Source organism: Grammomys surdaster, unplaced genomic scaffold (genome assembly GCF_004785775.1).
Source record: "Grammomys surdaster isolate TR1022 unplaced genomic scaffold, NIH_TR_1.0 806, whole genome shotgun sequence".
NCBI classification, from domain to species: domain Eukaryota; kingdom Metazoa; phylum Chordata; class Mammalia; order Rodentia; family Muridae; genus Grammomys; species Grammomys surdaster.
The window spans coordinates 389,976-402,732 of NW_021605225.1; the positions used below are offsets into that span (position 1 = coordinate 389,976).

Sequence of the window (12,757 nt, forward strand, 5' to 3'; positions counted from 1 at the left end):
CAGACAAGGAGAAATAGGAGGGAAATGATGTAATTGTATTTTAATTTCAAAAAGCCAAGGTTTAATAGTTTTGAATTTCCTTTTTCAAGAGAAGCTGATGCTTTTATTTTAGGAATTTGTATAAGGATTAATAGGCCATGTCCTGTTCCATCTGGGCATACTAAAGTCTACCCTACAGAGGTCCTAGAAAACCTCACAGACGGGCAGTGAAGTCTACTGTCTTCAGTTGGTAAGGCAGCTCTGCTGTACGGAAGACGACGACGGCATGAACATAACTGCACACAGTGGACAAGAATGGCTCCCATTTCCTCACTCCCCATTCACAGTGAACACTCAGAACGTAACCTAACGGTTTCAGATAAAGTAACTCCCCAGGGAGAACCCCAGGAGGATGAGTCATGCTGCACCCTACCTTTATATCCCGGTGGACTATCTGATTGTCATGAAGGTACTTTAATCCTTCCAATATCTGTTTTGTATAGAAGCCAATTGTTTGCTCATTGTCCTTTAATGGGCCCCATTTTGAACGAAGGAGAGCAGAGAGGCTTCCTGTAAGAGAAGAGAAACAGTGAGTAAAACCCATCCATGCTCCTTAAAGTGTATACATAACGTGACATCAAATTAAGCCAGAATGCACTGGCTCTTCACAGTAGGCCAGACTCTACTGGTTACCTGGACTCAAATAAGAATATGAAAATATCCTGAGCCGGGCGGTGGTGGTGCACGCCTTTAATCCCAGCACTTCAGAGGCAGAGGCAGAGGCAGGTGGATTTCTGAGTTCAAGGCTAGCCTGGTCTACAGAGTGAGTTCCAGGACAGCCAGGGCTATACAGAGAAACCCTGTCTCAAAAAACAAACCAAACAAACAAACAAAAAAAGAGACTATCCCTATTCTGAAGGCAATCATTATCAACAGTCTAAATAACAGGATGCTCGGATGCTAGCTTTAATCCAAGCCACAGTGACTGAAAGTAAAATGGTTTCAAAATGTCTGTCTTGCCTGCTGAGAAACATCAAGGTCATGCCACCAATCTGACCGTTGTCTCAACACAGATAAATCAAGATCTGGACCCTAACAAATTCCATGCAATCTAGCTCTTCTTCAGGGCTTAGAAATTCACAGTTCTGAAAGTAAGAAACATCTTACCTCCCGGGACTTGCTCCATGAAGATTTTGATGAAACCATTCTCACTGAAGGAGCCCAGATACTGGACAATGTTTTTGTGTTTCAGATGCTTGTGCAAGGCAATTTCTTCATGCAGGGGCTGAGAGTATCTGGAAGACACGCAAATGACAGTATGCTAGGTATCAGCCACACTTTAGAGCATTAACTTAAGCAGTGCACACTGCAAATACCAGGTAATCTGTGCCCACAAATAAAAATCAATGACTCTGTAAGCCCTTTGTTTCTCATAAATTCTGTGACACTGCAGCTCATCAGGACCAGGGGAAAGGAGCTGGGTATTGTTCAAAGCTCCTTGCATAGATCAACTCATTTCTTTTAACTAAATGTACTACTAGGGATACCCATTTTACAGACAAGGGAAGTGATTAATAGAATGAAAACCCAAGATTACAACACAACTGACAGACTTAAAACTTGACCTAGGACATCAGATACTATTCACAGCACTGTCCGTATTAGCTGGCAGCCTGCTCCACTGGCATCTTCATCATAAGCACTATGCCGGGGGCTCTTGTTCAGAAAGGCAAATAGTCCCAATATCTTAACAATGTTCATCCACAACTTCCCAACAGTTCATCAACTCTTTAGTAGGAATTGCAAAGCCTTTCATGTTCCAGTTTCTTTCCATCCACTCATTCAAACCCCTCACCTTCTGAATCAACAAAATCTAACAAATAATGATTTTCACTTTATCTAAACAAACCTCTACACTGAAAGGCCAGCTGCACACCAGAGTTCAAAATCATGTGCTCAGTGTATGCAACTAACAAATCGTCAAAGTGCTTTATTTCTGAACTAGCACAGCGCTTCTGCTCATTAAATGAGGTCTTGTAAACCTTATCCTCTGAAGAACAGCAAGATCAGTGAGCACTTAGGCATATATTGCATAGCTTGTCAAATAATAAAATTTCAACAAATCAACTTTTAATGATTCAATTGGCTTCCATTGGCAATTCATGACAGTGTCTGGTTCAAACAGACAGGATTCAGGACAGGACAGAACAGCTCAGGCTTAATGTAGTTTAAGCAGGAATGAGAAAACAACATGGTCCAAAAAGCAACTGGCCGGCTTCAGGTATGATTCTTGCATGTACTGAGGTAGGGATTTGCTTATTCTTATGGCTTAGAATGGGTGGGCTTCTTTGGATGCTATAAATCTTGATTTACAGAAAGGTCAGACCATATAAACAAACAGATTAAGTGTAGGTGACATCAAACCTGAACATGAATGAATCCATTTTGGATTGATCTGTTGCAATCTACAGTGGGCAGTTCAAATCAGCATTCTTCTATAAGCAATATTTAATAAGCTAAATATGCTGAGTGCCAGCAACTATACCTAATGATTTAATGCTATCCCTTAACACACACACACACACACACACACACACACCCCTCTCTCTCTCTCTCTCTCTCTCTCTCTCTCTCTCACTCTTTCTCTCTCTCTCTCTCTGACACACACACACACACACACACACACACACACAAAGGCTATAGGTATAAAAGGCTCTAACTACACTAAGACATGTTAAATAAAAACTTGACCTCCCAGTCTTGCTTCAGACATACGCTTAAGGAATGATGTTCAGATATCCCAATGACAAATCCAGATGGAAGCTTTTTAGAAGGACAGTAACAAAGAGTAAAATTCAGTGTTAAATAATAGTGTCTTCATGAAGCAGTGCAGGGTGAGTTCTAGCACAAGCACTTACTTAATGAAGATCAAAATTCACTTAATTGAGATAAACTTTAATAATCTGTATTAATACTCCTCAGAAAGCTGTCAAGAAAAAAAACAAAAAACAAAGAAACGCCCCTATGTCTCTATGTCTCAGCCATATTTATTTACTCTTTAGACCTGCTATAGGAACTAAAGGGCAGGCATTAAGGTGATCCTTTAATAGTTTATCAGTGAGAGACACAAGAGCATTTTGATATGGTATGAGTTGACACAAGAACTACTAATGTACATTAGTACCGACAAGACCCTTAGGTAATGACTGACGCTCAGCTGTGAAGACAGAGTTACTCTGGAGAGATGGAAGACACTTTGAGACTAGTTCATGACTGCCCTAGATATATACTCGTGGCACACACTGTCTCTGAGCTATAGATTTAGAAGATTAAGATCATCAACCTGATATAAGCAACTAACTCACTTTATCACCAAGCAAAGGAAGGCATCCTACCTTCTGACTCTCCATTGAAAATCAAATCATAAATGTCTATATGTAAGATTAAGAGACACACACATCCAAATCTCATTATTTAAACCAAAGCTAGTTCAGAATTTATATCTTGAGTAGATATGATTCTAATCAAGAGTCCAGCCGAGCGAGGGGTAAATGTTCCTCTCCAGTGTGGAAAAGGTTATCGACACCAGACAGTTTTCACCAGTGTAAGAGCCAAGATCTAAGTGGGCATGAAGTAATGACTTATCAGGTCAAGAAAGTGGGCTACACTAGGAAAATTGCAAGAAAATGGAATTTTTTTTACTAGGTATAAAAATAGAAGAAATGGTAGCATTTGAGATACTTCATATACTTAGCTTGGAAAAAACTACTTGTCTGTAAGTCTCTTCAGGCTCAACCTCCGCTGTTAATCATCTAGGCTAGTATTTTCCAGCATTTGTTTTGAGAAGGGGGTCTCAATACATGCCCAGCTAGTTGGCCTATTATGTATGGATAGAATAATTGTTTCTTCAGATATTCCTCTGTCTCTCTCCTCTTTTGTCTCTAGTGACCCATTAAGTATATCTATTTTGTAGCTGTCACACAGTTCTTAGATTTTTTTCTATCTTCGACTTCTTTTTAGTCCCCCATCCCCACACCCCTTTTCAACTTTGGAAGCTCCTCCGAACATGTCGACTACACTCCATGTGCCGTGCTAGGGAAGCGTCTCAGCTATGTATGGGAAGCTGTGACGACACTTCCAACCTCTAACGGTTTCTTTACCTTCTTCCCTAGGATTCCTACCTCAGAGCCACTCACCCATGTCTACTCTGTCAGTTAGAAGACTCAGCATCATAAATCCCCGGTCTGCTCCTTTCAACTTGCCAAGTCTGGCTCTGGTTCTGATGCTGTTAATGCTCTTCAATGTTTCTGCCTTCTAGCAAGCCTTATTTTTTGAAAGGTACATGTGATATTCTGGGCAGGAGAATCAGAGTGAACAGGCCTTTCCTGTGGGTAGTGCTGGGCTATGGTAAGTAGGGGTGAGAATGCTCTCTAGTCTTGTGTCCCTGTCACTGAGGCTGCTGGGCACTTCTGACGTGCTTCCTAGTCTTCCACTTCAGTGAGATCGGGTGCTGGACTGGATTCTTCTTCGTTCTTTCACCTCATGAGAGGTCAGGCTCTCTGAGAACAGGCCTTGATAGAGAGAACTAAATCCTCTGACATATTTTAAAGTGTCTCCTCTCCCTGCTACAAACACAATGGGATTTTTCTCTTATATTTATAGTGAAGGTGTGGTAGAACTTTACAAAGTAAAACTCACACAAGTGTGGGGCTGCTCATGAGTGGGTCCCCGGGAATTCTTCATCCCCTAGACTCCTCCCTCCACCCGGTGCCTCCAGCACTCTGCTAGCCAGAGTTCAGGTTCTCTAGCCCACACTTGTTCCCATGGTGGCCTCTGCTCCAGTCAGTTATGATTGTCTGCATTTGCCGTTCTCTTTCCAGTTCAGGGACCAGTCTCCCATCTTCCCTGATGGAGTCAAAAGGACCGCTGGCTTCTTGATGTGTTCAGTGATCTTCTTGCTGGAGGAGCAAGTGTTGCATCTCCTTACACAGCAGCCTGGAAAGCATGACTGCTTCTCCACCTCTCTGTTACAAACCAACTACCAGTAAGACCCAGCTGCAACACACACACACACACACACACACACACACACACACGGTCATTTTCCCTTCAGCTCTTTGGAAGCCATTGTTTTCCCATTGAGTCTTGTACCAATTACTAAATGAACAGACAAAACTGAGTTGGAATTAACACGACAGCTTCCAGACAGTTCTAACAATCAGACTATCACCAAGTATTTTCTGCCACAGGGTTAAGAAGTCAAGCACGTTAGAATATAGCTTTTATTAGCAAGAGTTAGCATACCTGCTGTCTCTCTCTGGGATTTCCTTAATAGCAATTCTGACCTGGTTGCTCAGGTCCCGGCCTGCGTAGACTATCCCGTAGGTACCCTTTCCTAACACGACTCTGTCTCCATTTTCATCATATTCGTAGTCGTACTGTAGAGGGGGGAGGGACAAGACAGACGATCAAGACATTAGTTGAAAGTGACATTTAAAATACCAGTTTTTAAAATTTGTTTGCTTTAGGCAGGGTCTTATAGCCCAAGTTGACCCTGATTTTACCTTCCTCCTGCCTCTACTTCCCAAGTGCTGGGATTTCTGGTACTACCAAGCAAATATTATTAGGTCTTTTCACAAACATTTTCCTTATTTTAACAATGGCTTTACAAATGAAATAGTAAGATGGGCTTCTTAGGTGATCAAGAATAAGAAATTATTATATATAATATATTATTATAAATATATTATATATTTATATTATATAATACATTATATGTGCATTTATGTGTGTGTGTGTGTGTGAAAGAGAGAGAGAGAGAGAGAGAGAGAGAGAGAGAGAGAGAGAGAGAGAATGGAAAGCAGAAGGAAGAACCACTAGTGGAGAGGGAGGGAACCAGTATGTGGGAAGATGGGAAATGAAGTTATCCATAAACAAAGTATAATAATCTACATAGATGAAAATACCCCAAGGAAGTCCATTATTTTGCATGCTAATTAAAAATTAATAAACAAAATAGGAAAAGCTCCAAAATTAGTTTTAAAAGATTAAAATCCGCCGGGCAGTGGTGGCGCACGCCTTTAATCCCAGCACTTGGGAGGCAGAGGCAGGCGGATTTCTGAGTTTGAGGCCAGCCTGGTCTACAGAGTGAGTTCCAGGACAGCGAGGGCTACACAGAGAAACCCTGTCTCAAAAAACCAAAAAACAAAACAAAACAACAACAATAAAACCAAAGATTAAAATCCATGAACAGTCATCTTCATTACACACCAGTATTTCATGTTAAATTTTCTAGCTTTTAGGTGCAAGAAATCATTTCCTTTACAACTAAATATATTATCATATATTATACATTATGTATTATATATATTATATATTGTATTATAAATTTATATATTATTTAAACAACTCCTTTGAGAATAAAAAAAAGACACTGCCCACACAAGGCAGGTGGCGTGTTCTTGTTTGGTAGTGCATGTGGCAAATATGAGCTTTGCAGTTAGGGGTGTGAAGGTGCTTCCAGGAAGCCTCGCAGTCCTTCCCCCCAACCCCGTCCCGATTTTCACCATCAACCTGGTAGACATCTGTCTCTTCTGCCACCTCTAGCTAAGTTCCCCTCTGTTTCTCAACGTGTGCTCCTGAAGTACTTCCCAGGCTGCCAGGACAATAAAACCAATGACAGAGCTCGAGGGGGAGCAAAGGTGGAGGTCTGAGTAGGTGATGGATAAAGAAGGATCATTTATATTTTACCCTCAGTCTTACATGATGAGGTTTTTGTGGATCAAGATGAGAGAATTTGCAAGGAAGAGAGAAGCACTCTCAGGAATGGCTACAGACCTGAGATAGAAGTAATACTCAAAAGTCCCCAAGGGATCCTTAAAATAAAAAAAGAGAGGACATTTTTGATCTTTTATGTAAAAAGGAAACATTTATAGTCCAGAGCCTACAAGGGTCAAGGATTTGGTCAGAACTGCATCAAAGTCAATGGGGGACAGAGAACACTTCATAGAAGCCACCTCAGACTGGAGGCGGCACATCAAAAGTCCAGCACACAGGATGAGGAGACTCAAGCCCTAGACAGGAACGGCAGGATTTATGACCTTCTGATGATCGAGTTGTGTCCCGGAAGAAGCCAGAGAATGGGTGTAGACAGGAGAGACCCTGAGGACAACGGCTGCCCCCAACCCTGCACTACCTACAGCTGTCTGGGGTGCAGATTTGCAACAGATTTGCCTCAGAGAATGATCTCTGCTGTTTTCTTTGCAAAGGAAATGATTTCTTACACCTAAAAGCCAGAGAATTTAACATTAAATGCTGATGTGTCATTTGATGATGTGAGGATGACTGTGTTCATAGATTTTTATGTTTGTTAAGAAAATGACGTTGAAATACAACATACTAGATAGATTTACAAATCGGGTTTTCATAGAACTTTAAAAAATGCATATAACAGATTTTTTTTTTTCTTGAGACAGAGTCTTGCTGTGTAGCTCACACTAGCCTCGGCCTCAGTTCCTCTCCTTCCACTTCTTGCCTGTTGGGATAGAGTACAGGCATGTATAGCCACACCTGGTGAATTGTAGCAAATTCAAAGAAACTCTAATGACTCAGAAACTGAAAAATGTGCACATAAAGATATAAGCTGAGAAAGTTTTAAAACAAGAAAGAGTAAAACAGACTATAAATATTTGCCAACAACCAAACGCAACTTCCAGAAACTGAGCTCTAAGTAGGAGATAAGAATAAATTCATACTCAGACATGAAACAGGGAAACGGTAAGATACCAAACAGAACACCAAGAAAGATAAGAAAAGGTTATAAAAAGGAACGCGAAGCCAGCAGGGTGATAGGATGATCTAGTGAGCAAGGGCAGTCACCACGGTGGGAGCCCAAAGGACCTGCGTTCAGTCTCACATGGTGGAAGGAGAGAAAGGCGCTGATCTCCACTCGTGTGCGCTTGCTTGTGTCCTTGGACACGCACCCTGTGCTGGCTAGTTTTATGTCATCTGAGAGGAGGGAACCTCAATTAAGAAAATGCTACCATCAGATCAGGCTGTAGGCAAGCTGGCACGGTATTTTCTTAATTAGTGGTTGATGGGGGAGTGTCCAGCCCATTGTGGGTGGGGTCATCACTGCACTGGTGGTCCTGGGTTCTACAAGAAAACAGGCTGAGCAAGCCTTGATGAGCAAGCCAGTAAGCAGCACCCCTCCAAGTTCCAGCTCTGATTCAGTTCCTGTTCTGACTTCCTTCAGCGATAGACAATGATTTGAAAGTGTAAGCCAAATAAACCCTGTCCTCCACAATCTGTTTTGGTCATGGTAATTTATCCCAGCAATAGCAACTCTAACCAAAATAAATAAATGTTGAAAGGAAGCAGGGTGTGCACTTCTCCAATCTTAAGCTTGGGTGGTAAACCAGAGGTTCGAGGTCATGCTCAGAAACATAAGGGTGCTAGAGTCATCCCAAGCTACAAGAGATCTTGTCTCAAATACATGAATAAATAGTAAAAGCAAAGATAAAAAGGACAAGCCAACAACACCGGATGGTAATTAAACTCTGGTGGCCCTTCCGACTATGCTGGCCTCAGCTCCAAGCTTCGAAGCCCTTGTTGAAGGAACTTGGGTCATTATCTCTTGGACAAAACACTTTGTTAGAGTAGGGTATGCAGGACTCTATCTTGGACCCCTCTCTCTTGGGACATAGGCCAAATTCTGGGAAGAAGATGTCTGTTCTCTTGATGGCAATCTTGAACATCCATTGTGGGTACCAGAGCTACATCAGTGACCCTTCCTATGCTAGAATGAACGCCTACTGTAGAGATGAAGGATGGCTCTTCTAACTCAGGGAATTCTGCTTGAGAGATGAGGACTGTGAGGGTGGGCGGGTCATGGAGAAGCAGCAGGGAGCGTCAAACAATACACCCAGACTTGGAACATGCAACAGGGATCTTGTAAAGACACAGTGAGACCAGCTCAACCATACCACCCAACGAGTCAAGTGGCCACACCCAACTCCTGTGCTCTAGAATCTGGGAATCCAGTGGTGTGCTGGCTAGAATCCCACCAACAAAGACCATTAACAAAGACGCTCAACTTTGCCAATATCCCTCTCATTTATTTACTTAGAGACAGGGTTTCCCTGTGTAGTCCTGACTGTCTTGGAACTCACTCTGTAGACCAAGCTGGTCTCAAACTCAGAAATCCGCTTGCCTCTACCTCCCAAGTGCTGGGATTAAAGGCGTGCGCCACCACTGCCTGGCCAATGTCCCTCTCAAAGAAACAAACCTACACACTAGACCGAGATTCACCAACACTTTACATTATTATAATACTTCAAAACTTAAAAATATCACCTTCCTCACTTGATCTCCAAACTCCTTGTAAGGAAAACATACAACCCCTATTAATCTACACATGATCAGAGACCTCTTTTTAATGAAAATGTCAGAGTTGTGTTTTAAAGCCAGATCTTCAGAATCAAGAGTTTGTGTTCTGTCTCATGTACGGTGCTTTGAATGAGAATGGCTCCCATCGGCTCATATGTTTGCATGGTTAGTCTCCAGTTGGCGAACTGTTTAGGAAGGGTTAGGAGGTATGGTCTTGCTGGAAGAGGAATGTTACTGGGGGTGGGCTTTAAGGTTTCAAAAGCCCACAGCAGGCCCAGTTTCTCTCTGCCTGTTGCCTGCAGATCATGATATAAATCTCTTAGCTACTGCTCTAACACCATGCCTGTCAGCTTCCTGCCATGATGATCGTGAACTAACCCTCTAAAACTGTACGCAAGCCCCCACTTAAATGCTTTCTTTTATAAGATTTGCCTTGGTCATGTTGTCTCTTTACAGCAACAGAGCAGTAACTAAGATACCATGCTATAGGGAACCCTGTCACAGATAGGTTATAAATGAGTATTGATTTTGTTTTCAACACCAGCGTCATGAGGATGTCCCAGCGGATTGTCTGTACCCACTGGACAGCCACACACCTCTTCAAGCACATGTCTGATAACCTTGCCTTTGCAGACTCCATTCGTTCCTTCCCTTATTCCCTCCATCAAATCCACTGACAGATACTATGGGGCTTCCTCTGTGCAGGCTCACATTGCCAGGGTTCATCTTCGTCCTCAGTGCTAATGCCTCTGGACAAGCCTTAGAGTCTCTACTAATGCTGGTCCCCTTCCCTCTTGTTGCTTTCTTCTCTAGTAAGTTTTCCCAAGGAAGATGACCCTCAACTTTGCAACATCCAAAATTCCAAAGTGACCTGTCATGTTAGGACCACCAACTCTACTCTCTCTGCTCCCGGTTGTGTTCAGGGTGAGGTGCAGACTCCTTGGCACAGCATGAATATCCTCCAGGCCTCCTCTGCCTATTTTCTCTCTTTTCTCGTCAGTCTCTTCCAGTGGGGACGACCTCAAAGCTGCTCTTCCCCCACACAAAATTCTACCTCGTACTACAGGAACAAGCTCCTCAACCCACCGTCTGTTGACTTCTCAAGATGACCTGATGTGCTTCCGAGATGTTCCGCTCTACCTTGGTTACTGTTATCACTAGGGACTGAATCCAAGGAGTGGTGCATGCCAACATGCATCTACCAAGGAGGTACACTTTGACCCTTCTGCTCACATGTTCCACAGACCCAGTCTTGCCCACTTGTTTGCACCATCATCCCTTATTTTAGCTCAGTAACTATTTGCTTAATAAGTTAGAATACAGTACAAAGTTTTAAAAGCAGGCAATAGATCATCTGGAGTCAGTATCAGGTAGGGAGGCAGAGGCAGGAGGGTCAGAGGTTAAAGAGTTGCCTTGTATATAATTTGAGGCCAGCTTGGGCTATGAGATACTGTCTAGGAAAAGAAAAAGGTTCAGTATCAGTTTAGTTTTGGTTGAAAGTATATTCACCCAGGAACACTGATTTGGCTCAGTAAAGAGCATGTATGCTGATAGGTTTAGTTGGCTTTCAGTTTCCTGCAGCAATCTAAGCATCCCAGCACCGGTTTTGTTAAATTATGTGTTAGGTACAGAAGTTGACTCCTACTGAAAATGGCAGTCATAAACAAAACTCAGATGATCTTGAAATAAAAACAGATGATCTTCAAATAAAAACCATCTCAAAGGCAATTACCACTTCGATGCTTTACTGCTTATTTTTCTATTAGAAAATAAAGATATAAATTAAAAAGGTAATTCTGAAAGGGAGCTGAGCTAGGAAGCTGGATGCTATGTAAGGAGAGGGAATTAGCTATGTGGTGAACAGAAAACTGAGCATAGAATGGGGCTGAGTCCCCAGGAGGCAGGGAGGCGGCGGGTTACTTGATGGCAGCCTTGAGCATCCCCTCTAAGTGCCTAGAGTATCATATATTAGAGGACAACCCTCCTATCTAAGGAGGAGGGATGCCCTGTCTAGGGAAGTCTGCCAGAGACAGGCATGTGAATGTGGGGACCTGAGACAAACATTAGGGTTAATCTTAAGCAACTTGTTAAACAACTAACATGGGAAGAAAATAGTGGATGGAGAAAGAATGGAGGTGGTTTAGAGGCATCACAGTACTTATGAATCTTGTGTTCTATTTCTATGGCAATAGGTTAGCAAGTCAGGTTGTTGCTAAGGGAGACAGCAGTCCCATTTCAAAGCAATGATGGGAATACATGTAAAATCATTCTTCTTTGTTGTCTGTCCAGAAAATATAAACTGGGCCTGGGAAGAGAACTGGCACAAAGGATAGGAGTGACAGGGGCAAATAACAGATCCCTGATCTTCCAAGCAGATCACTGATTCTCCCACAACAGATCCGGATTCTCCAGACGGTGAAAGAACCACCTTGTAAAGTCCAGACATTTTCCTCTAGGACTAAATCACATCACATAAGCAGTCATTTCGTGGACCTAAGAGGCTGTTTTATTAGTATTTGGTCTATACTGCCTCCTTAATAAATGTGAAAATACATTAATAACTATCAATACTATTAACAGAATATCAAATACAGTAGGTACAAACATAAGGAATAAAACCCAGAATCTCCCATGGGTCAGGCAAGTGTTCTACCCATGAGCTACACTCTGAACACAAGAAGCCATTTTTCAAGAAACTTCCTTATCCCCCTGTGTAAAACTGCATATCCCTGGCACCCTATAGCCCACCCCTTCAGTCTTGCTTCATTTGCCCTTAGCACTGAGCACTATCATACTACATATTTTATTTATTTGTTATTGTCTGTTTCTCCTCGAAACACTGGCTCGATGACAGCTGGGGTCTACTTCAAGCTCTCCAGATTCCGAAGAATTGACTGTATACTAGGTGATTGATATTTTCTGAATGGATTAGTTGGAATCCACTTGGTCCTGACAATGTAGATGAAGATTATTTTCTACTGAAAATATCAAAGCAAAGGGCAGCCTTAGGGTATGGGGGTGGGGAGGCTTTTGTTGACATAGCAAAACCTTTAAAAACAGCTGCTGCAGCTTCCTCCCAAAGGGAGCATTAAGTATTCCAATGTAGACAAGAAGTTGCCTTACAAAACTGTCAAAACTTTCAGTGCTTTTCACTGGTTTGTCACTATGCCACTTTGCTCTGTCCCTTGAAGCACTAACTAACCTTCCTTCTAGTGGGTTGGCCTGATGCTGCTTGCATTCTAATGCTAATACCAGTTCCCCAAGACCAGTTGCCCCAGAGACAAGAGAGTCTGCAGGTAGAACCAAGTGATGCTGTGTGACTTTGTCCCCAAGTTATTTCTAAGTGGTAAATAAAGATGCCCGACACCAATAGCTGGGCAGGAGGGACATA

The 12,757-nt window shown here is 42.4% G+C and overlaps 1 protein-coding gene across 2 annotated transcripts in view; it reads right to left on the reverse strand.

The window, feature by feature from the left end:
- Positions 1–12,757, reverse strand: part of Map3k5 (mitogen-activated protein kinase kinase kinase 5) — a 188,343-nt gene that overhangs the window by 42,027 nt on the left and 133,559 nt on the right. For both annotated transcript variants that reach the window (XM_028782601.1, XM_028782600.1), the window contains exons 15-17: positions 5,284–5,417; positions 1,147–1,274; positions 413–549 (exon numbers count right to left, since the gene is read on the reverse strand). In XM_028782601.1, the coding sequence (XP_028638434.1) occupies positions 413–549; positions 1,147–1,274; positions 5,284–5,417 (399 nt within the window). The remainder of the gene's footprint in view (positions 1–412; positions 550–1,146; positions 1,275–5,283; positions 5,418–12,757) is intronic.